The sequence below is a fragment of the Mytilus edulis genome, chromosome 8, assembly GCF_963676685.1.
Source record: "Mytilus edulis chromosome 8, xbMytEdul2.2, whole genome shotgun sequence".
Classification (NCBI taxonomy): Eukaryota; Metazoa; Mollusca; class Bivalvia; order Mytilida; family Mytilidae; genus Mytilus; species Mytilus edulis.
The window spans coordinates 55,218,779-55,245,808 of NC_092351.1; the positions used below are offsets into that span (position 1 = coordinate 55,218,779).

The 27,030-nt window shown below is 32.7% G+C and overlaps 1 protein-coding gene across 1 annotated transcript in view; it reads left to right on the plus strand.

The window, feature by feature from the left end:
• LOC139485909 (adhesion G protein-coupled receptor B3-like) overlaps nt 1–27,030 on the plus strand; it is a 62,475-nt gene that overhangs the window by 14,482 nt on the left and 20,963 nt on the right. Inside the window, exons 6-13 of the mRNA XM_071270571.1 lie at nt 951–1,170; nt 3,432–3,535; nt 4,060–4,197; nt 5,525–5,590; nt 8,238–8,384; nt 14,808–15,007; nt 16,059–16,247; nt 24,583–24,654. Coding sequence (XP_071126672.1) covers nt 951–1,170; nt 3,432–3,535; nt 4,060–4,197; nt 5,525–5,590; nt 8,238–8,384; nt 14,808–15,007; nt 16,059–16,247; nt 24,583–24,654 — 1,136 coding nt within the window. The remainder of the gene's footprint in view (nt 1–950; nt 1,171–3,431; nt 3,536–4,059; nt 4,198–5,524; nt 5,591–8,237; nt 8,385–14,807; nt 15,008–16,058; nt 16,248–24,582; nt 24,655–27,030) is intronic.

A 27,030-nucleotide genomic window follows, 5' to 3' on the forward strand; every position in this document is an offset into this window, starting at 1 on the left:
CACGTTAATATTTACGAAGAGATAAGTTCACCTTCACCATTTTCACTCTCAGTTTTAATATATTCCTTGTGAGCAGCAACCCTCTATCACGGAAACTATGATGGGAAATACAAGCCCGGTATTATCGTATCAATTGGGAGATATACAGGCGCTGCTGGAATATTAATTCATATAAATTGACGGTTCATAATTTGAAAGCTAAAATCATATCTTTTGTTTTAAAGTTTTGTTTACAACCGACCTTCGTTGTCAAATTATAGATTGAAGTAAAGAACTGAGGCATACTTAACTCTATATGTTGTATCTGTTATCTCTAGTTCAATGGGATATATGTGTTCAACATAGTCACCACATTTCGATATTTTTTTTTAGAGAACATCATCTTCGTTACAATTTTTTGATGCAATTTGTAAATGAACTTTATTTGTTTAATTATTGTATTTACTTTCCTCATGTTCTCCTTTAGTTATCTTTTAGTAACGATATGTTTGTCCTAGATAGTGGTAGGAGTTCTAAAGTTTACGAAATAAACTTAACGTTTCTGAAGTAATTACTACTACTCCCTGGTCTGTGTTAGCTTGATCATTGGGTCTGCAATCATTATTTCTCATACGATATGAAATCTATACTTGCAATATTGTCCTAATGTCGTAACTACAATTCTTTTCATGAATATGAACTACCGAATTAGACTTATTACCGCATGTGTACGTACATGAGCATCACAACGGGTACCACACGAGGAGCACGATGTGCTTACCCTTCTAGAACACCAGCAACCCCTTCCAGGTTTTCATTGTGTTCGTGTTGCATAGTCTTTAGTACTACATGTAGTACTCTATGTTGTGTTTGTGTACTTTTGCTTGTTTGTCTTTTTTAAAGCCATTGCGTTTATTTTCATCTTTTTTAGTTTGCATGTCCCTCTGGTATTTTTCACCTCTCTTTTGCAGATGCTAGTTGTGCTTTGCCTAAAGATTTAAAGAATACAGTGTGGGAATATAATTACACAGACGTAGCATCCAATTCCGAACAAACAACCAATCTCTCCATCGCAAATACAAGGCTACCAGATTCCGTCATCAATTTGAATTCTGAGGGAACAATAGTAAACAGTTGGACTTGCATTAATAGTTTAGATATATCTGACACAACGAATGTTCTTGTTTTCAAGTAAGTAACAACTATATTATCATGTATTACAAAAGCACAAACCAAGTAAGTTTCATGTTTGAATGGTTTTACACTAGTAATTGTGGGGCCCTTTATACCTTGTTGTTCGGTGTGAGCCAATGCTCCGTGTTGAAGGCCGTACCTTAACCTATAATGGTTTACTTTTATTAATTGTTATTTGGACGGAGAGTTGTCTCATTGGAACTCATACCACATTTTCCAGTATCTATATAAGGCAAACATATTGCTTATTTTAAAAAATTTTGAGAGAAAGTATTCAAGTTCAGTCCAGTGGGGAAATATGTTTTTCTTCAGTACCAGATTTCTCTTTAAAGTACAAATTAATACCTCAGATGTATTACTTAAATAAAAAAAGGTTGATATTTACTCTCCAGAATACTATTCAAGACAAAAAGTAAACATTGAAATATTTACCAACAAATCATTGAAGGACCAGATCACTAAAAAGGGGAATCAGTTGGTGGTTTCAATCATTCAGCATTGCTATTCACCTTGTACTGCTAGTCAGATTGATGGTAACTCTTTTGTCTTAATGTTTTCAAGATGTTATTTTATTCAAACTATTTAAGGGCAATAACTTCTAGAAGAAATTGTTTGAATATTTTGCTCATGGTAATGTTAGATCTTTTATCATGTTTGTTCCGTTAGTTACAATATTATAAGTTCTCTCTGAACAGTTCGTCTGTATTTGTTATAATTTTCATAATAGTAGACATGGTAGGAAACTAGAATAAAGATAATAAGAAACAAAAATCAAATTCCAAAAAAAATTCAAAACGGACAGAAAGAATCACGAAAATATACTAAAAATGTCATTCGTGGTGTATATAACTCATATAATAGGTTATCAAATGTTCGCATTAATGGTTTTTTTTTTGTAGATATTGTATTGCTAATAGTTTATGCTTGCATGTTTGAAAACAAAACTTTACGACAAAAGAGCTGATTTCAGCTTTTCAATTCTCCATTTCTTAGTAGCAACATTCTAGCAGAACCTGCATACGGTGTATATATCTCCAAATTTATATGATGTTCTCGTACTTGCATTTCCTATCATGATTTCCTTGATAGAAAGTTGCTGTTCACAAGGAAGCTATTAAACCAAGAGTTCCAAATGGTGAAGTTGAAATCATCACTCTGTAAATTTTTTGGACGTACTACAAACTACAAACCCCTTCCTTTTTCATGAATTTGACCTACCGAATAAGACTATTTACCGAATTTGTTATCACATAAGCAACACGACGGGTACCACATGTGGAGCAGGATCTGCGTACCCTTCCGGAGCACCTGAGATCACCCCTAGTTTTTGCTGGGGTTCGTGCTGTTTATTGTTTAGTTTGTCTGTTTGTATTTTTCATTTTTAGCCATGGCGTTGTCAGTTCATTTTTTATTTATGAGTTTGACTGTCCCTCTGGTATCTTTCGTCCCTCTTTTACGTATACATTCCAGCTTTCGAAATAATATGAACAATTAAAATCACTTGACCACCTAGATTGAAGTACTGTTCTTGTACTTTTTTTCGCGGGTACTTATTTTCGCGAATTGTGTTTTTCAAACACGTTCGCGGGTATTTATTTTTGCGATTTCATAATTATTGCCTTTCACTTGAAAGGTTTGATTTAGTTTCTTGGTATTTATTTTCGCTATAATAAACCTACCGCGAAATTCGTGATAATAAATACACCGTAAAAATAAGTACAATAACAGTATATAATTCAACTTTCAGTGGCCCAGTGTTACCTGTTCTCGTCAGTAGAATATAAAGTTGTAACAAAATAAATAATTCATTTAGCATGACGATGAAATTGATTGCAGATTAGCTAAATATCTATGGTAAGATACAGTCACAAAGTACGTCTAAACAAGTGACAAATATACGACAGAGCCAAACAGTGGACCACTAGTGAAGATGATACACGGCTAAAACACATGTTATATTCATTACAGTTATAAATATCAACACAGCATTGTTAAATCAGCAGATTGTTTTGGAAACAAATGTTTGTTCTTCCCTCTCTGGAATTCGAACTCATGCTATTAGAATATCGGTACAACACTGTCTGCAATGTGTAAATCTCTGTTTAGACTTCTCGGCTACATAGTATATGCTTTAAGTTGGCCACATTACAATACTATACATGATAATTAAATAGGTACAATTATTTCTAGTTTTTCATTAAATTCTGTATTAAATGTTATTCTCACAAGTATAAGTTTAATGATTACATGTATTTCAGAAGTGACGCAAGCTTTCCCAGTAGTGGTGGTAGCAGACGGTTATATCTCTGTATGAAGTTAACAAAAGTTACCCCAGATTTATTTTACTTTCACCTTTTGTCAGGTATGTGATATCGCTTCTACATAATTAACAGTGAAAAGAATGCGTACACATAATCAAGAACATCAAAGATCGTCTGCAGTAAAGCTAAAGCGCTACGTACGTTATCTATGATGTGTTTATAAATACATTAAATACTTTGTCAAATCCCGACAACAAGTATCTAGTTACGAACACATATATATATATATATCCATGCATACATGAATTATCCTTTTAATTAATGTTAACAATAGCTAAAGCTAAAGATGATGAAATCAAGGTAGTACCTTCATTTAACACTTATAACAATGGTGATGGGATGTGAATGTTGAAGGTGTTACCAGCTCGGTAGTCAGTGCTAAGTCATTTGATTGATGTTTAACAAACCGTTCTTAGATTCCCTTTTAATGAATACAAACATATATTTAAAAACTAAAGTTTAAACTCCCTCAGTCAGAGAATACATGGTATGATTGCTCGATTAAAGTTAGCCCATATGTACATTTTGCTGAATATATTTCGTTTTCTTTCCTTTATGTATGTAGATATTGCAACTTCCACATTTCCAAACGAGAGAGTGTTCATACCAGAAGCAGATAACACTCCAGCTGATAATGCAACAATATGTAGCACTTTCTGTCAATACACAGACTCACCGAAGATTAGAACCTTAAGAAGACAAGGTACTATATATATATATTCTTATTGTACAGGTTTTTATAACGGACCATGATAGTATGAGGAGCGGCATTATATATTCTTGCTGCATGTTTCCTTTCGGTAAATCTCTATGTAAGGTTATATTGATAATATGAGCAATTCATGCCATTTATAGATGATCAATATTTGCATTTAAGGTTGCACTTTGTAAATACAGCTGTTTCTTAAACAACGCCTCCTTTTGGGAGTTATGTAAAATTATTAATAAGGTTAGTATATGATCTCTATTTTTCATCTCGTAGAGACATAACTTGAAATATTACCAGTATATATACTAATTCACTTTGGCAAAAATGAAACCTGTGGTAACCCTAGGCCTAAACTCAAGGTAGGGGATGAACACGAATGCGCCCCCTTTCGTTTCACACGAAAACTGTCTCAAATATAACTAAAATGTTAGAATTGGGAAGATTTCAGTAATTTAGCATGACTTAATGGTGCTAGTACCCGATATATGTGCATTGTATTGTAAAAAACAGCCCATATTTATGTAGCAGAAGCATTCTACTGTCCAATAAATAATTAAAAGTTTACATTTTAACAATTTTGTAAAATTGTTATATTTTGGGACCAAAAAGGGGTCTTACTGGACCTACTCCTTTGTTGATTAGGTTTCTATATTACGAACCGTTTATCTCTACTAATATTGAGCCTTTAAACACAAACTCAAACCTAGACAAAACTAAATAGATTTTATCAAAAACAGTAAACTGAATATATTTCAAATTGCATAGAAACATAATTCAATAAAACTTTGAATAAAAAAGCGGTATGAAATCCTTTATTGATATTCTAAAATGATTTATAATATAATACCAAGACATTGAACGAAATTGATTGATTATCTTACTTTTTTTGTAGGTGGTTCTCAATTTTGACAATTTCCAGTTTTTAGTTTGTGCAGTTTTGCAGTAGAATGCTTGACATGTTACGTCATCATTCAATGATGTTATTTACATTATTTAACCTCAGAAAACTCATTCATAATAGAAAAACGGCGTTGGGTTAAGATTGAAAAAGCCAAGACCCTCCATGACGTTGACGACCAGCTGAAATATCAGCATATTCATAATTTAACATATGCCATATGACAATATACAATTGGTCTCATTTGATCATTCCTTAACATTCTGCTAATGAGATTGAACATCAAATAGGTTGTAATAATTTATTAGAAGAATAGGTCAAGAATAAATAATTACTACACACATGTAAATGTCTTTTTAACACGTAAAATATTTTTTGATTTCGAAATTGTTCGATTCTAAACTACATATGTTTATGTTTCAGATAGCAGTGCCACTTTACCTAGCAACATTCCATTGTGTGAACCCTGTGAAAGTGCTTGTGAAGAAGGTTTGCAATTGTTTTTGAATCATTTGAATTGTATTTCAATATACATAATATATGCTTTCAAGATATAGCAAGCCTGCAATAAAATATTCGTATGTCGAGCATTTATTGAAGACTGAAAACACTTAAGGCAAAACAAAGCATGCAAACAAAAACACTTAGTCTAGTAATCATTTCATTCAGTACTCTCATCCCATCGACCCGTTTCATATCTTTGAAAGGTTTATACATGATAAATCTTTTCAGTAGACGTTTAATGGAATGAAGTATTATAAATATATATTGGGCTTCGAAATTTACACATGCTTACATGTAGTTCTTAAGTAATAGATCGTTTATTCTGATCATATTCGAAAGTAATATCGCCAGATGACAACAGTTATTGTTTATTTCACTATCTGATCAAATTAGATTACATAATAAACAGTTTTATGTATGGATGTTTAAGTTGTGGTGTGTTTTTTAAGCAATACTTTTTAATCAGATATATCGTTTGGTCACTGGTGTAAAATGTTCAATATTTCAATGTAGTTCTTTTGTTTTGATTTGTTTTAATGTTGTTGTAATAATTGTATTTGTGCGATATACGGTAGGTCAACACTTCAAATTGTAGCGTTTTAGAAAATTCTAAGGGGATTTTGGAAGTGCTTTCCAATTAGCATTAGAAACTCATATTTGCAATTCAACATGCGTTTAACAAATTAAAGCATCTGAATTTCGCAGCCAAATCTTCATAAAAGGAGACATCTACAAACTTTCTATTGTACTCATCATAACCGTGTTGTATCGCACTGGTCCATTTAATTTTAACTCTTGTTTAATGTTCAGATAAAGAAATGAATTAATTTTGTAAACTATCACACTGATACCTAAGCAAATACCCCAGAGACGCCTTAATGACATATGTATTACGTTTGGTTGTTATATAATTCAGCAAACAGTCGGGAACCTTATTGATTAGGTTCATGTTGGTAGTTCGTTTCTGTAGCCCACTGTTATGCATTCCTACCGCAACATTGGAGGTCTGTTTATGAATTAAAATACCTATTCCTAATTTTAGCCTGTATGTTTAACACTCGTATTGTCATCTGATAAAGTTATGCTAATCGGAAAGTTCAATGTTTTTCTCTGCTTTCAAAATCTTTCTGCTTTAACCTGACTGATTTTAGTTATGAAGTTGACTTCATGTTTTGACTACAATACACTTACTATTAACATAATTTTATTCTCTTAGTTGTCCTTATTTTCTTACTACAATAAACTTACTATAGACTAGATTTATTTTTTAAACTAATAAGTCAAATTAATAGTGGTAAATGGACTTGTTGAATGGTGTACTATAGTATAACATTGATCTATCACATCTACTAAAATAATTAAAAGTTCTCCTGATAAAGGAGTAATTAACAGAAGGTAACAGGAAACTACATGTGACATATACCATTGGTATCGGTATCGGGATTCAACCGCAACTGGTTAATTATTGGTAATATCTATTATATGGAAAGAAAAGGGCCTGAAATGGTGTAATGTTAAAAAACACCATTGTCGTTTAAAAGAAATATATAAATTTAAATTCTCTAGATTAATTTTTCGTCATAACGGCTTACAAATTTGACTTCGTTATTTTAGTAGTATAGATTTGTCATTTAAAGACGATCTTTTCGTTTTTCTCCAATAGATATCATTTTGATTGTAATTGTTTACATTCTCTATCCATTGATAAAAACTACACAATTTCTAAGGGTTCTTAACTTCTTTACGATTAAATTATATTTTGATTTTAACCTATAACAAAGAAAGAACATCTGCAGCTTTTTATCATGCATTTATATGATAGACTTTTTTCGTTTTATTGGTATAAGTGTTTGTTTGCAAATGTTTGAATAACTATTTTTATTTAAGGATATTGCTGTTTCAAAACAATAGTTTCATCAAAAGGAATAGAAAAATATTGTCGTGTTTACGCCACAAAATCAACTATAGGTACAGACAAATTGATGCATCTAGGAAAGTTTTAACATGACAGGACCTATATATATTTATATACCCAGGCTGATATGGAAAAGGCCATGTATTTATCGCCTTATCATATACTTCCGACAATAGTTTTATGTAAGGCAAATAAACAAGTGCAAAAACTAAAACAGTCCAAAACTTTAAAAAGCAGTTAATTTATGAATCAAATCTACTATAATTGTCCAACAACAGCCTCACTACATCCATATACATGTCACGATGGTAACATTTCCTATAGAGGCATTTTAAAACATTGAAAATTTGGAAGAGTTCTATGATCATTATTACTCCATATTTGTTGTACTGTAAATATCCCAACAAAAGTTCCCGTAAATTTTGACGTCGTCATAAAAAGTATCTGACGTCACAATGGAAAAGTTAACAACCGATTCCGGAAACACCGGAAGTAACTTGCACGAGAAGCACTATTATGGGTTTTGTGCACGAGATGCACCTGATATGGGTTATCAGGCCGGGTGGGAAATTATGGCTTGTGTACTTCCGTTCATTACACATATGCAAAGGCTATCATATCAATACTAAGTATATGATAAATATATATATTACTCCGTTCGAAATCTTTGACAACATGATAATTTTTAATTAAACTTTTTTATAACCTTTGTCGCAGCAACTACAATGATGACATCATTAGAGACACCACAGATAACCACACCGCCTTCCACTTCATCTGCCTCTTCAAATACAGAGACTACAGAATTGAAAATAACAACTACAGATATGAAAGACAAAACGACATTGGAAACTAAACCTACAGGTAATTGTCTAAATATTACTCTTTCTACCTTAACTCAAAATCTATTAATCAGATTTTTTTTCTATGAACTGATGCAACATTTATACACTATTATAAAGATAAGGATAAATTATTCTGCAAGTTGAAACAAGTAAGTTCATTTATTAGAGATAAAGTGAAAATAAAGTACAAATGCATTGAAAATTTAACATATCCATCTTTGCACAAGCCTTTAGAAACTGAATATATTTTAAAAAAATATATAGAGAATTAAAAACCAATTGTTTAGAGACCAATTGAAGGTCTTTCCACCACAAATAATATATTTTGATATGAAAACATTGAAATTCAGTTTGAATGTTAATTCCTATGGCTTTATGATGTATAAATATGAATTTCAAGCAGAGGTCACAATTTACAACGTCCAATTTGCCTATGACCTTGACCCCAATTTTAAGGTCACAAACCAAGGACCTCAAATCAAAAGACCCTAGGTCCATGATATGTAAGGATAATGAGTTAAATCACTTAACGCATTATTCTCAATATAAAAGGGGAGAAAACTCCGATTAACAGTCAATGTACCCTCGCAATTAAAATTTAAGTGTTACGACATGTCATAACTCACAATTAAGTAAAGATAATTTGTCGATATCTTTTACAATTATTGAAAATAAGTGAAAATAAGCCAAAATCAAAATTTAGAATATGACCTTGACCTTTGACCTTGACCTATTTTCCATTTTTTTGGACTAAGGACCTCAAATCTAAAGACCCTAGGTCTTTATCACTTACGGTTTACCAGTTACAAATGAATATTACTTGAATCCCCAAAAAGGGGGAATAACTCTCATTTGGATTCTCCGAATACCTTCGGTCCAAATGAAAATCCCTATCCTGAAGATATAATGAGCAATTTGGTAAAATAAATTTGTCGTAATCTGTTACGGTTGCGAAGGAGTAGTGGCCACAAGAAAAACAGTGTTTGGGGAGATTACTCTTACAACGTAAAGTATTTTGTTACGCAGTTGTAAATTCTTAAAGCGGATAAACTATACGATACCGTATTCCAAATATCTAAGCGACATCTTTTGAAATATCATTACTACGCAAGAAAAAAAATTAGGCGGAAGAAAAGAAAATTATAATCAGAACAAATTCAATAGGTCTTTCCACGGAAAGGTGGAAAGACCTAATAATAATCAGAACAAAATCAAAAGGTGTTTCCACGGAAACGTGGAAAGACCTAATAATACATGGCAAAATCCGTATCATATGCCGTATCATCCCGAGAAACCAATATCAGCCTGAGGGCCTTTAGCCCCGAGGGATGCTATTGGTTGAGGGTGATACGGCATGTATTATGGATTTTGCCATGTTTTATACGCTATATAACATATTTGAACAGTAGAGTGTATATGAACTGCTTTCTAATCCCTAACACCTGGATGGATTACATTCAGTTTGACTTTTGCCTTATTCTAACAGATATAAAAGAACTCACCCGAAGCACTTGTGTTACCTTACAATTTGCGTGCTGTTGTTTTAAAAATACTATGTTTATTGTATTTTTGGGTGTTTGTATGGTATTTCATGCCAAACAATGACCTCATTCAATAAATTGCGTCACGCCCGAATGACCGTTCATTTAGAACCCGTTTTGAGAACAAAATATTTCTTGAGAAGAATGCATAAATTATAACGGACTTTATGTAAAAATGAAAAAAAAAATAGTAGGGGTGTGATAAAGGGTATGAAAAAGGGTGCGCATCAAAGTTCAGCGATATGGATTAGACTGAAGGCTATCTATCAAATATTCAAAACTTCTCTATTTACTACTAAATATATGGTAAATTATACTTATCGCACCTTTGTAAGATTTTTCAATTGATGAAGGATCTAGAAATTCTATCTTAATAATTTTACATATGAAAGGTGTCAACTTTGTTCAGTTAATGAAATTTTAAGTCATGGTCAGCCAAGTTCATACTGTACCCACTGCGGAAAATTCAGAACATTTCGTTTTAGACATGATAAATATATGGTCAGACAGGTCAAAAGTCTTAAACTGAAACATTGTGAAAATTTTCAAAAGTACAGAATCGTACATTGTCTCAACAAACTGATGAACGTTGCTCGATCGACTGCAAGACAAATGGCTGAACACTGAGCAGTACTGAATTAAGAAGAAAATATCTGACCAAAACCTGAAAAAGATTTTATGATTTCAGGTAAAGTCCTTTCTAATAGTGTTAATATAAACATGAATGTTTAAACTTACGGTTCATCAATGGGAATTTTACTACATAAAATATCGAAAGTTCACAGTTGGAAAGCTAAAATCATATCCTGAATCGTACATTTATCAGCTTTATACATGCATATTCTAAACAGATGTTTAAAAATCATATACAACAGAAAAGGTCTTCCGAATAGAGGTACCATTAAAAAAAAAACCTGGTTTTCTGGAAATCTTACATTAGTATACAATGGAGTGCATTAATTCTCAATTTTGAATGCAAACTCATAAACAAGACAATTTTAACGCAAAATGGTCTTAGCATATTTTTCTTTCACCAAAAGTTTCATTTCTGCCAATTTGTTGGTTAGTTTAAGTAAACAATGACATCAAATGCACTATTTTTTGTCCGAGTAGGCCCACTTTCACATAGTTTTACGTTCTAAATTTGAGGAAGTAATTGATGGTGTGACACCTATATCACAGTAACTTTTCTAATGTTTTTGAGTTCTCTCTTTAAGCATTAATTCAATTGGTTTATTATGCTCGTTGTATGTCTTGGTTTTGTTGCTTCTATGCATTCCTTTTTTCAAAAGATTTATCCACGTCCATCTCTGGTGTTGCTCTTATTCATCCTAAAGATTATTAGAATTAAAACAGCAATGACGTCATGCTTCTAGAATATGATAGCTCATGCCGCAATACAAGAATCATAAACAAACTAAACCTTATCTTGTGTACTGAGTGCGAATCAAGAACTTGCTTCATGAACTAGGGGACTACAATTTTTTTTACAATATTAAGGTTTCGGCGTTGATTTACAATTTATTTAAGTCTGATATTATTGCCTAAATATGAATAAAATTTAACAAATCAATCGTGTGTCTAATTCGCACTCTGCGCAAACTGATCGTTTAATAAAAGAAAAAGAGAAAATATTTTTTTTCAAAACTATGTTCCGGTAACATCGATGCACAAAAAAACGCCTAAAGAGCGACACGACCTTCTAGAAAACAGAAAAAAGGGGATATTCTGCTGGTACCGTTTGGGTAAACAATAACAATCTCTTGAAAATTCTGATGAGCATCAAAATAATATAACTGATTGCAACACGTAATCTCTTCAATTGTTTATAGTTAATATATTATACTAGTCTAGTATTTGAAATAAATCGACTGTGGTGCACTCGATATGGTTCAACGTGAACCTGTCTATATATGTTATTCTTTTTTTTCTATTGTATGTGTTGTTAACTTATTCTCGTCCTGAAGAGGCATGCAATATTTGCCATGGGACGTTTAGTAACCGACATTCAATTTTTATATCATTCACCTACATGTATTGAAAAGTATAATATATATAAAAGTTGCCATTATTAGTCGCTATAACTATATCCTCTTTGTAATCCATACCGTGAAATAGAATATATCTGAATAAATTCTGAATACACAGTGGGTTTTTATCCAGTTTGAATACACTTAGTTATTACGACATCACAATTATCACTCTTTTCTTTTTTTGCATTAAGAGGGTGTCCATGGAAAAAACAGGCAGTGGATGGCACATGACATATTTTATTTTCAATTTTTTTCATCTATTTCATACATGTCATAGCACAAATTCATTCTTTCTGAAAGTTAAATTTAATTTTTTTATTAACTGCAACAAATAAAGAGAAAAAAAATACATAGAAAGCACTGAAAATTCATTGAAAAGGGGAGATTACTCTTCATTTTGTACAAAATTTTGTTGCGTTGTTAGTGAACTTTAAAATCATTTTCTGAGCCATCCACTGTTGATTCAAAAATATCTTTGACATATATATCCTTTGTATGATATAAACATTCCGTTGGAATAAAAAATTCAGTGGGAAAAACATTATGTTGTGCCACCCATATCATAGGATTTGCCTGATATTTACTTGGACAGCCTCTTAATAATATACATCCATCCCTTTATCCATTTTGAAACACAAAACGCATGAAAAGATATTGACGCAAATAATGAGCGGATAACATGAAGTCCTGGCGCACGCACAAATCATGATATGCATACCCTGTGTGTTATTTTTATGTAGCATTACATGTTGTTTACCTACAGCTGTACTTCATGTTGTCTATTGTTTACATCGAGCTACTGTTTAAAGGGACCAACATGTTAATTTAGAATCTTTATTCAAAAAAATATTTTCACATCTGATGAAAATAAATCTTTGCTTGATTTTTCTTTTTCGAGGTGTTAAACAATGTTTTAACTAAGATATAAGCCTCTAACAGTCAATTCTGTAAAATATGGAACAGGATGGACTGTTATATAGACAATAATAGTGCATTGACTTGACATATCAACAAAATAAGGCTTAGGCTTAGAAACGGGGAAATGCGAGGCTGTGCCGAGCTATTTTCCCGTTTCGGGCCGAATCCTTATATCGTTGATATGTCAAGTCAATGCACTTTTATTGTCTTTATACTGCAATCAAAAAACATTTTCAATTGTTGTTTAATGCGTGAAGGTTATTCATTTGATTTAAATAATTGGGGAAATCCCCTTCAAAAAGGCCTCATATCGTGCTCACGGAGAAATTTTCAACACAATGAAATGTGCATTTACCTGTTGAAACCCACACTTGATGTTGAACGAAATCATTTGAGTATGGAATAAAATATCAACCATAAGCTTAACAAATTAATGATTTATAGGTTGCAAACATAAAATATTAATAATTAAATTAAATATGTTTTTGCCAATAATTGCAAAAGAAACAAGGTTGAGTCGTTCACGCATCGTTGTATGCATTGGAAACAAGAGCAGGTTGAAGAGGTCGTATGAATAATTAAATGTTATTTCGGTAATTTCTATTTAAATATTCATGAGGAAAAGTGTTATCGGGTCAGTAACTGTATATGACATAGAAATATAGTCAACGCATTTTGACTGCTCAAATAGAACGAGTGCAGTATAAATAGACAATAATAGTGCATTGACTTGACATATCAACGATATAAGGATGAGACTGAGAAACGGGGAAATCCGAGGCTGTGCCAAGCTATTTCCCCGTATCGGGCCGAATCCTTATATCGTTGATATGTCAAATCAATGTACTATTATTGTGTTTATACTGCATTTTAAAAAATAATTCAATTGTTGTTTAATGCGTTAATCCGTTATTTATTTGATTTAAATATTGGGGGAAATACCCTTTAAAACGGCCTCACATCATGCTCGCGGAGAAATATACAACGCAATGAAATTTACATTTACCTGTTGAAACAACACTCGATGGTGAACGAAATCGTTTGAGTATGGACTTAATATCAACCATAAGCATAAATAAAACATAATGATTTGTAGGTTGCAAACAAAAAATATTAACAAATTAAATATGATATTCCAATAATTGTAAAAGGAACAATGTTGAGTCGCTTTACGCATCGTTGTATGCCTTTGAAACAAAAACAGGTTGAAGAGGTCGTATGAATAATTCAATATTATTTTGGCAATTTCTATTCAAACATTCATGAGGAAAAGTGATATCGGGTCAGTGACTGTATATGTCATAGAAATATACAGTCAACGCATTTTGACTGCTCAAATAGAACGAGTGCAGTATAAAGGCTTATATCCTATACGTAAATAGAAATACATGTTATAAAATGCATGATGAACAGATATTGATTATTTGTATTATTGTTTTGATTTTTGGTGTGCTTTTCAAGAAGTATTCAATATTCAGATATTAAATAATTTGATTACTGTCAGTAAATGTCTAGTATTTCAGAAAAGCGTTTCGATTTGTTTTGATATTTTTTATTAATGTCATGCAAATGGTGTGTGATCGATATACGGTTAGTTGATAACTCTGTATCTCTATGTTAGCGTTATAGAACATTATTTTTTTTTCAGAGCCTAATTACCAATAAGAACGACTAAGGGTCAAGACATCTTTAAAATTACTAAGTTGTATCATAAAACTAAGGAATCAAAATAACGTTACAACAAATAATGACAAATATGCTTAGTTTAATTGGTTTCATTAATATGACAAATAATACGGATCATCCTCCCTGTTGTTTTTTGAAAATATTTTCAGTAAAAATTGCAAAAAATAATATGTTTATTGATATTATCACACTTTTTTTCAATATTAAAAAATACTTCTAGAACGCGAATTGTATCTTAGATTAACATGTATCTAATGATTGCAGAGTCAATGTATCGTTGTTTAGAAAATACGGACAGGTTTGATATTAAATGGACCAGAACAGCAGGAAATACACTGACCACTGTATCCTGTACAGGGGAATACACGGGTACTGTTTCAAGGAATTGTAGCAGTAGTGGTATGTGGGACGAACCGGACTACACTCAGTGTATTAGTAAATCCATTAAGAATCTCATGCAACAGGTAATTAGTGTACTTAAGGAAGTTCGCTTCTCAGTTTCAAAATAACAAGCTTTTCAGTACGCTAGTCTATATTACAAAAAGGATGAATAATGAAACCAAAAGAGCTAAACAAAACTACAGGTCTGTATGCTTGTTTTCGAGATATTAGCCATTGAAATTTTGGTGGGAAGTGTTCTTTCTTGATTTTTTATAGCAATATCATTGACCAGTTTTAGCTCTAAAAAGCTATTAAAAACAATTAAGATTGTGTATGACCTCTACAGATGGCCAATAATTGTACATGTAAAAGATTTATAAAAAAAGAAAAAAAAGGGGGTTAATGGGCAATTTTTGTTAAGGCATTTAAATGGATAAAACAAGAGGATTACCGCTAACACAACTAGTCAGCAAGTGGATGCAGATAATTATGTAGTCTGAACCTTTCTATTTTCTATATATATTATTCCCGTTTTCTTGAATATTTGAATCGAATAGGTCAAAAATAAATCAATACTTCTAAAAGCATGAGATCTAATTTGTCAGCCGACACAACGTATAAACACGTATACGCAACGAATCAGAGAATCCCACTGTACAAATATTAACACTACGGTTCATGCAATACGTGTGGAAATATCTTCGTAGCCTTCCGGAGTACATGATATTATCCCGATTGTTGGTTGGGTTAGACTTAGCTTTCTATGTTGTGTTTTGTGTTGTACTGATGTATACAACTCTCCATTCAAGTAACAATTGTAAACGTTAACCATTACAGATCAAAGTACGGCTTTAAACATGGAACCTTGGCTCACACCAAATAGCAAGTTATAAAGGGTCCTATAAATGACTAGTGTAAAACCATTCAAACAGGAAAACCAACGGTCTAGTATATATACAAAAAAAAAATAAGAAACGAGAAACGCATATGATCCACATTAAAAAACGACAACTACTGAACATCAGGTTCTTCCTATTTAATATAAACAAATTTTTAAATTTGACGAAATTTAGTATAGACAATTTAGCTACATCATATAAATGTTTTCGTAGAAATGTTATCATTTTATTTCAGATGGACAAATTATTAGCTGGAGACAGTGAGTTGCCACTTGTGAGTACTACCCTTGGGAATCTAGCAAACATAACAGAGTCGAATAATGAATTACGGACTGGCGATATAGTAACTGCTTCAGCTTTACTGGGAGACATAGCGAAATATGTTATAAATCATACAGATAAAATTTCTGTCGATCAGCTAGAGGTAAATAACTTATTAAGACAACATATGAAATAATAGAAATAATACATAAACATAGTTATGTATAACCAGCAAAACAATTGAATCGATTACCCGATTCATTCAGTATTTTTTGTAAAGTAATCAGCATGCATAATGTGTTGTCTTACTTTAAGTGTTTTCTTTCTTTTTTGAAGGGACATTGATGTAGATATTTGTATTAACACCATGCTCATACTGATGAACATGATGAAGGATATCTGTTATCCGAAATATCTAATATTTGTTTATGTTATTGTTATTTTATGGGGATTTTGTGGGTCATTTTCAAAAAATGTGGATATTTCAGTTGTGAAATAACAATATAAAAAAATATTTAATTTTCAACTTTAATATATGAAATTGAATAGTTTAACAACAATACAACCTGAAATAAAAATATGCAATCTTAAATGCTACTACAAAAATATTTTAAAAAATAACATAGAAACAAGTATGGGACATATGTCAACTACATAACGGATTTAGTTTCGGTCCCGAATTTTTTTTTAATAATATTTACATTTTGCTTGATATATATTTCCATAAAAATCATCACACTTTTTTCAAAACAGTTAACATGGTTAAAATAACACTTTTTAGAAACATATTTTAAAGTGAATTTAATTCAGAATTGTCAACTACATAACGCTTTTTGTCAACTACATAACGTTATGTACAATGTAGTTGACCGTTATGTAGTTGACCTATTTGTGGTTTTTGGATGTTTTTCTTGACCCTAATACTACCAGATAAATGGTTTTTATTGAATTAGAGTCAGTATTATAGACTTTGAATGATTTATGTAAAAAAAAATATTCATGCCAAAAATTATCAATGTTTTTGCCGTTACAAAGTTGACATAGAATAAAATTACGGAGTAATTTGTACTCACCAAAACTAATCTATAATGAAATGAATCAATGATGTCATCCTGTAACTTTAAGCACGTCATCAGAGGATGAAGAGTAAGTAGAGAGCACTTCCTTAGTTACAAGGGATATAATCAGTTGTTTATTGGCAACATTATTTCATTTGTGTTATGTAGTTGACATTTTTTAAGTACGAAATGAAAAGTAAAAAAAAATGCTAATAAAATCTAATAATTCCCTGTATTTGTGTATACATACCTGCAGTGATACCTATATATTTATAATAACAAAAGAAAAATAATAATTTCCGCTGGGTATTAAAACCAGCATTTAAAAAAGACTAGTTTTTCAATTTCGTACAAGCAATTTTGGGGTTTTTGGACCCTTTGAAACCCACTGGAAGCAATTGCTGTAGCTAAATTTCATATTGAATTTGCTGGAACTTGTTACACACACCAAAAACTAAATGGTGTATCTAAAAATTGGATAAAAATATTTATACTTTTTTAGAAATATTGATTGTACAAGAAAATCCACATTTTTTGAAAAAGGCCCTTGTACGCTTTTAGACTCGTTATTGTAACGAAAACCGAGCGGTCAGGCTTTGGTGTTAAACTATAAATGTGTAACCCTTAGTGTGTTGCTATAAGAATGTGTTTTATAACAATGTATAGGTATATTTATGAATTCAAGTTATAACTGGCGACCTTCTTTGGTAGCGTGGTACTCTTGTATCGTGGTACTTTGTGGTATTCCGGTAGATCTAAGGTTGGTTCTGTATAGGTTTTCTACCGATTTGGTTAACCATTTCGGCTTACCATTTACCGTTTTGGCATACCATTCACCGAAATTACCAAATCCAAAGCCGATGTCATAACAAAAATAGGTTATGACGTTATTGTGTTGTACGTCATTTGAAGTAAACAATTCACAGGTGTTCCGATTGTAAAAACATGGACAAGAATGATAAAAAGTTAACAAACATAGTTATTACAAGAAATATATAATAAGAAAAGTCAATTAACGGTTATAGTACGGTGGCTTTGTGAAGAATTGTGCACATCCTGTAACAAGCATGAAATTTGACATAGACCTTCCTCATCTATTACTCTTTTATTTCAGATAGGGAGGCATTTGAAAAAAATGTCGCACTTCCGGTAAAATCCAAAATGGACTTCTTACTTAAATCAGCCGAATATTTAAGGCTAGTATGTGAAAAGGTGTTAAAATCATGCTACTATCATAACATTTGGTACAAACCTTTGTTTTGTTTACAACTTTTGGATATATCATATAGATTAGATGTCTTGAAAACCCCTACTCCCGGTAAAATCTAATATGGCGGACATTGTACTAAAATAAGCTTATTTTTTAGGGAGGGTAATTGAAATATGTTTAAACATATTGCTACTATCATTACATTGTGCAGGAATCATTTCTTTGATGCTTCTCATGGTTACAATGTATAAGACATATTTCTTTAAAACCCTTACTTCCGGTAATATCCAAAATGGCGGACATAGAAATATCAATTTCTTTTTTTACATATTCAACTTTTTTCAAAATGTAAAGAAAATGTTATTTATTGTGCTGGCTTTAAGTTATCCTCAAAACCACTTATTCTATTCTGCTGTAAATGTTTAAATACAAAGTAATCACTTCCGGTAAAAAAAAATCTGGCGTAAATTTCAAAGATGAGTCTTCGGTGTAGAGTTTTGGATAGATTGATTAAAACAAAATAAAATTACTTAAGTACTAAAACATTTTTTAAAACTGCTACTTCAATTCGGCCATAAAGACATGTTCATTCACGATCACTACCTCATGCACACAATGCAGTCTACGGGAGACAAGATTTTTCACATCATCCTTTCTTACATCCACATGTGCAAGCTTCTGACAAAGTGATGAGGCCTCAGAAAGAGTTTTTTTTTAAAAGGGATCCTCTTTGTCCCTTCGCCATCCATTAGCGCCTGGACTAGGTAGCATAATAGCCAATTCCAAACTCGTCCCCCTAAATACCTGCCTTAGTATATTGCAAGTTTTACATGCTGGAAAAGACTAAACCAAGTTGAGCAAATAGCCTCAATTAGTCTTCCCTTTTGTGCAAATAGTTATTTTCTTGCTTCGTTAACCATGTTAACCCAATCTGTTAAATTTGTGGTGCGATCTTACAGTAAAACTCCGGAGATTAAGGTTGATCAATCATCATTCTTTATGTTAAAGTCACATCTTCAAATGCCATGAATGTCTCACCCGCAGTCTGTTTTTCTTTTCATGCAAAGATAGAACTGTATCACAACTGGTTAAGGCATGGATCACAATAAGTTGATAGATATTAATTCAAAGTTCTTTGCCCTCCCAAACACAATCCATAACTTAGTCTACCCCTATGTCACGGAATAGCGAAATAGTAATGACAGCATCATCAGTAACGACTGTTCAAACCATGACTAGTTTAAGTTCGTGTTTCACTGCATCAGATACATGCACCATGATTCTAGTGTCTGCCTTTTAATGTGAACATAGTACTAAACTTGAAATACATAAAGTGGTGGATAAGATAGAATATCCTGAACATTTGTTGCTACAACTACTATACGCATCCGAGAACTCATCCACTCTTGTTCCAGTTTCAAGGTATTTTATTGAGGTAAGGACATGATACCCAATCAGCATACTCGTTAGCCCACAAATACATGTTTTTTGCACAATCGGAGAGCTGATTTTCTACATTTACAAGGACTGGTATTGTTTCTTACATCCATAATGTACAAGCTCCTGATAAGATGAAGAGGCCTCACTAAGAGTTCAAAAGGGTTCCTATGGATCATATTTGTTCCTTCGCCATTCATAAGCGTCTGGACTTGTTAGCATAGGAACCAATTCCAAGCTTGTTACTCATTCATAGCCGCCATGGTATATTGCACGCTTTACATGCTGAAAAAGACTAGACCAAGTCGTGGGAAGAGCCTCAATAAGTCTTTCCTCTCCCAAAAACGCATGTTTTCTTGCTTTGTACTCATTCTAAATGCTTAAGTCACATCTTCAAACGCCATCCATGTCACTAGCGCAGTTCCTATTCCAGCAAACGTGTAATCTCTCAATGCTTAGTGCATTTGAAAGGTCATGTATAGATATATATCTCCCACTTCCAAATGCAAACCAAAGTTCGTCTGCCCCTTTGTCACGGAATAGCCACACAGCAATGACATCAGTATCGACTGTTCGATGGTGCTAAACTTGAAACTACATCAAGTGGTGGATAACACTGAACATCCTGAGCATTTGTTGCTACAACTACCGTAATTTTCCTCAAAATTTTATTGAGCAAGCTGCTGTGAATGATAACTAAAAATGTCCTTCTTATTGTCGTCATCTCTCCGAACATTTTTGCCAATTTTGAGGAATTTGTTTTGACCCTGGATTCGTCTGTGTATTCTCTTTCCCCAAAATGTAGCTCTTGCTTCTTGTAGCAGCCTTCAAACTACCAGTATTGTCTATGTACGCATCCGAGACCACATCCACTATTGTTACAGTGTCAAGGTGTTTCCTAATGAGTATGCTGATTATTAAGTCCTTACCTTAATAAAATACCTTGAAACTGTAACAAGAGTGGATGCAATTTTTGATGAGTATAGTAGTTGTAGCAACAAATGCTCAGGATTTTCAGTGTTATCCACCACATGATGTATTTCAAATTCAGCACCATGTTCACATTAAGAGACTGACACTAGAATCATGGTGCATGTGTCTGATGCAGTGAAACACGAACTTAAACGAGTCAGGATTCGAACAGTCGTTACTGATGATGCAGTCATTACTGTTTCGCTATTCCGTGACATAGGGGTAGACGAACTATGGATTGTGTTTGGGAGGGCAAAACACTTTGGATTACTATCTATCAATGGTCTTTCAAATGTACTAGGCAATAAGTGATCACACACACTCATTGTGATCAATGCCTTTACCGGTTGTGATACGGTTCTCTCTTCGCTTGGAAAGAAAAAAGACTGCGTGGGAGTCATTGATTGCATTTGAAGATGTGACTTCAACATAAAGAATGATTGATCAACCGAAATTACCGTTGTTTTACTGTAAGATCGCACAAACTTATCAGATGGGGCTAATATGGTTAACGAAGCAAGAAAATAACTATTTGCACAAACGGGAAGGCTAATTGAGGTTATTTCCTCAACTTGGTCTATTCTTTTCCAGCATGTAAAACGTGCAATATACTAGAGAAGGTGTTTAGGGGGACGAGCATTGGATTGGCTCTTATGCTACCCAGTCCAGGCGCTAATGGATGGCGAAGGGAGAAAGAGGATTCCTTTTAAAAAACTCTTTCTGAGGCCTCATCATTTTGTCAGAAGCTTGTACATTGTGGATGTAAGAAATGGTGTCTCGGTCGTTGTTAATGTGGAAAATCGGGTCTCCAGTGCACTGTTATGTGTGCATGTGGTAGGAACTGTGAATAAACATGTATTGTTGGCCAAATAGTATTAATTTTAAAAATGTTGTAGTATTATACTGATTTCTTTTAATCAATCTATCCAAAACTCTCCATCGAAGAAATGGATTGAGTACTCATCTTTGCAATTTACGCCATATTTTTTACCGGAAGTGTCAACTTTGTATTTAAACATTTACAACTTAATAGAATTGGGGGTTTGAGGATAACTTAAAGCCAAAATATTAATGACCAGCACAAAAAATAACATTTTCTTTACATTTTGAAAAAAGTTGAATATTTAAATAATGAATTGATATTTCTATGTCCGCCATTTTGAATATAACCGGAAGTAGGGGTTTTAAAGACAGATTTTTTATACATTGTATCCATAAGAAGCACCAAAGAAAGGTTCCTGCCTAATGTAATGATAGTAGCAATACGTTTAAACACATTTCAATTACCCTCCCTAAAAAATAAGCTTATTTTAATACAATGTCCGCCATGTTGGAATTTACCGGAAGTAGGATTTTTGCAGACATCTAAACAATATATTATATCCAAAAGTAGTACAAAACAAAGGTTTGTACCAAAAATTATGGTTGTAGCATGATAAAAACACCTTTTCAAATATTAGCCTTTGATATTGGGCTGATTTAAGTATGAAGTCCGCCATTTTGGATTTTACCTTGAAGTGAGACATTTTTTTCAAATACCTCCCTATCTGAAATAAAAGAGTAATAGTTGCAGAAGGTCTATGCCAAATTTCATGCTGGTTGCAGAATGTGCACAATTTGTCTGAAATATGCTTGAAGCCGCCGGACTATAAGGTTTAAAACAACATCATCACACAATTTTAGTAAAAAAAATTCCATTTCAAGGGACCCCCATTTCGTTACATTATATATAATATTGTGTAGTGTACTGTATCATAATTATATGATCCAACTTCCCGTAAGATGTATTGTTGACTATTATTGAGTCATTTTATGTTTGTATTAATATTTACTATGACTTACTAAGATACTTGTTCTAAGAAGGTTTTGATATTATGCAACTTGCAATACATCCTATATAAATAACCCTTATTATGTACTCCATATAGACGTTTCCAAAATAAACAGAGGGATATCGAGGAGACAAAATGCATTTTCAGTATGTCACATCATTCTAGAGTATTTTAGCCTTTACACAAAAACGTAATTGAGTATTATGCCAGACAATTGGTTAAACGCAAGAAAGAAGACATAGGCACTTTTCCGAATGGATTAGGGCTGTACAGTGGTTGTTTAATAATATTTAAGAAACTGAATGAGTCTATAAATACCCATGTCACACAATCTTGTACAATGTTTTAAGACCCAAATATTGTAACACTTGTCCTACCTTCATTGCAAATAAGATGATGTCTCCACATATAAAGCCCCAAACAACATCTTTTATGTGTGTACATTACAGTACATAAAATGCTTGATAAATGAATTAGGTATTGACAATTCACTTGGAAACTCTACAATTACCCCCAAAACACTTAGTAAAGAGAAAATCCAGGATAATCATAGGTCTGTTCTATTTTCTTTTGCAATTATAACCAAAGATGAAAAAAAATCATTCTGATTCAAACAAATAATTCTCTGAATCTGACATTATCAACATGCTTGATTTTTTACCGTTGGACGGACGTGTTTTTTTTCAAAAAAACAATCTCAATTTCCATGGTAACCAACTATACCCCTCTTCTTGCCGACTTGTTCGTTTATTCTTATGAGATTAATTTCATACATGAACTTCTAAAAAAGAAGTTTTCAGTTTCCTATAGGTTGCATTTCTGTAAATATTGACAATGCAATTTTCCATAGGAACTCCTTCTACGGCTAAAACTGTACCACTTTTACTATGAAGTTTTGAAAAAAATCTTATCCTAGAATTGAAAGTTCATATGCACCACAATGTTTTTCAAAGGTCAAAATATGGGGCTGTGCGGCATACTTTCAACGTTTGTATGCCCTGAACTTCACAGAGTTTAAACTAACACTAATTTTCTTAACTACCCCTACCTCGAATGAAAGGTTACCACAGATTTCAATGTAAACAATATGCACATGTTTATTTACTGGTAACATTCCCAAGTTATGTCTCTGTGAGATGGAACACAGAGAGCATAACTGGGAACCAGTATGTAAACAAAATTAATTTTCTATAAATATTCAAGATCTCCCAAAAAGAGGCGTGTTTTGAGAAACAGCTGTATTTACAAAATGCAACCTTTAACTTCTCTTTCCGCTTTATAGATGTTATTTTCTCACACTCAATAATTCAAAATTAAGTGACTATGTTGAACGCATCTATTCCATCAAACATGAGATACAACATACAACATATGCAGTTAAGTTTGCCTCATATCTTGATTTAAATCTAGAAATGGACAATGACGGTCAGTTGAAAACAAAAAAATTACGACAATGAAGTGGTTTCAGCATCCCAATTGTGAACTTTCCTATTCTATGTAGAACATTCATACAGAGTATATATCTCCCAATTAATAAGGTATTCTCGGTCTTATATTTCCTATCATAATTTCTTTGACAGACTTTTGCTGCTCACAAGGAAAATATAAAACCAATAGTTCTCAATGGTGAAGTTAAAATCATCCAATTGTAAATTTTACGGGCTCCATCACGAGTTGGTTGACAGTTATGGAATATCCCTTAAACAGATTAAAGAGAATATCTTCCACATGTCGTTACTACAATCACCGCCCCGTTTCACGATTATTTCACCTAATTAGACTTTTTATCGAGTTTGTACTAACATGAGCAACACGATGGGTGCCACATGTGGAGCAGGATCTGCTTACCCGACTAAACCATCTGGTATCACCACCAGTTTTAGTGGGGTTCGTGTTGCTTAGTTTTGTGTTTTCTATGTTGTGCTTTGTGTACTATTGTTCTCTTTATCTTTTTTCTTTTTTAACCATGTTTATCTTATTATTTTTTAGAATTTTGGTTCGATCTGCAATGAATTATTAGATGAAAAATACCATCAGGCATGGAAAGAACTAAAAGATAAGGTAAAAACCTTCTTTGAAATGTAACATTTTAACATTCTAAAAAAATATGATTACATTATTTTATTTATATATAGTATGTATGTCGTATTATTCTTAACACACTGCACAGTATATCTTGACTGCTTATCAATCCAAAAATTCTGATTTTTTTTTAAGAATTACTGAAAACGTAAGGAATATCTTATATTGAATAATGATCTATTGCCATCACTTGACTTTCCTCAATGGCGTTTATTATCCGTCCGTCTATGTAAATATTTTTAAAATATCCTAATTTCTGAAAACAATAGTCCAATATAGATCACCAATAGACACTAATTTTATATCGAGCCTGCGACTTCTATCGCAGAAATCTCAACATAAGGATAATGATCATGGTTCATTGTTCAGTGGTTAGGTTTTCATAGAACAAAAAAAGGAGCATTCTTTACAAAGCACACAAATGTGAGCCTTTAATCTAACCAAACATTGACACATACTTATTTAGAGGGGATATAGTTACGATACTGCTGTCATGTCATTGAGGATGACATATTTTGGTATTAATATTGATTTACTCATAGGGTCTTTGTATCGGAAATAATTATAGTATAACTAATCGCCGTATTTGAATATAAAAAATAAGACAACGCGTGACCGAACGACGCATGGATTAAACGAGTGCGCAGCACGAGTTTAATCCATAGCGGCGTTCGGTCACAAGTTGTTTTATTTTTGATATTCAAATACGGCGATTAGTTATTCTTTTTATTACATTGGCAAATGGCTTTTTTTTATGAAATTAATGTAGAAAATGTAAGGAACTATATCTTTTTCCTACGCATTGACAATTTGTTTTGATCCGACGTTATCAACGTCTTGACAACGCCTATTGTTGTATGACGTCAGAGAGTGAAATAACCACGTTTATTTCACATGTGAAATTATCGGTTTTTATCTAACTGGGAAATCAATGTAATTCATTGCAACCAATGTAATAAACACATTTGTTCTAAAACCAGTTGTTCGCTTAAAACGAGTTATTTTCTTCTCATATATGTTATGATGTTATAATGGTATGATACTAACTCCTAACGGAAGGGATTGGGCTTGATTTTCATATGACAAAGCCATAATCTTTCAATCAGTTAAATTGAAGTCTTGAGCTGGTATGTCAGTAACTGATAGTAGTCCTTTTTAATGTATGTATTATTTTCATTTTGCTTCGTTTCTTTTGTTATCTTTTCTGACATAAGACTTCTTTTAACCTGAGTTTTACTGTGCGTATTGTTGTGTGTTTTTTTTATTATACATTAGCTAGAGGTATAGTGGAGGGTTCAGATATAAAAAAAAACCATGCTGAATCCCGCCGCATTGTGCGCTTGTCCAATGTGAGGAGCTTCTAGCCTATGTTAGTCTTGTATGCTATTTTAATTGTTGTTCATTTATCTGTTTTGAAGTTTAGTCTGACTTCCATTTACATTGAACTGGTACAAGACCCATTGGTGGGCTTCGTCTGTTTCTGCTTTTGGTCGGGTTGTTGTTTCTTTGACATATTCCCTATTTCCATTATGAATTTTAAAACAAACACATAACACATAGCCAAAATAAATTAGAAAAGTGGTGACACAATAACAACAGACAATTAACAACTGAACACGAAGCGACACAAATCAATGCAGAACAAAAACCTGAAAGAACGCAGGTGCTTTGTAAGGGTAAGAAAATCCGTTTTAGTTTGATAATACAACAACCAAGAAATAGCCGAGAAGATATGTTATCCGATAAGTAGGACCTTTCGTTCATCCCACTGTCTGTCCAGCTCTTAAAAAAATGACGTCAAATACGTTGAGCCTGCCTCAATAACTTTTAACTCGGACATATCAACGAGGTCATTATGTGTATATGTTGATAAGTTTGACACGAACTTATCGTTATCTTCTGAGTTGCTAGTAAAACAAAGAAAACACGTGTTTATATCGTGCAAAATACGCAAAATACAACCCGATAAATCGCTTATCTGGTTGTCTGCATATTTATATTGTAACATATTAGCTGCTCGACACACTATAGAGCCTTTTTGAGCTCGTTCGCTGCCTTCACTCGACAAAAGATCATATATTGTTTCTCGCTGATATTTCACAAAATCAATATTCAGACAACCTGATAATGTGATAATCGGTACTCACCTGTGTCATCTATGACACTGATATTCCATAATTGTCAGCAAATTTACGACGACGAAAGATAATTCTAAAAGGATTATTTAAATTCTACAATGTATGACCTTTCATTTATTAGCTTGTATGCTAAGAAGACCCTCTATCAAGTTTATTATGGTAGAAAAATCATTCCTAGAAATATCGTTTCAACTTGGAGATATAAGTATAGGCCGGC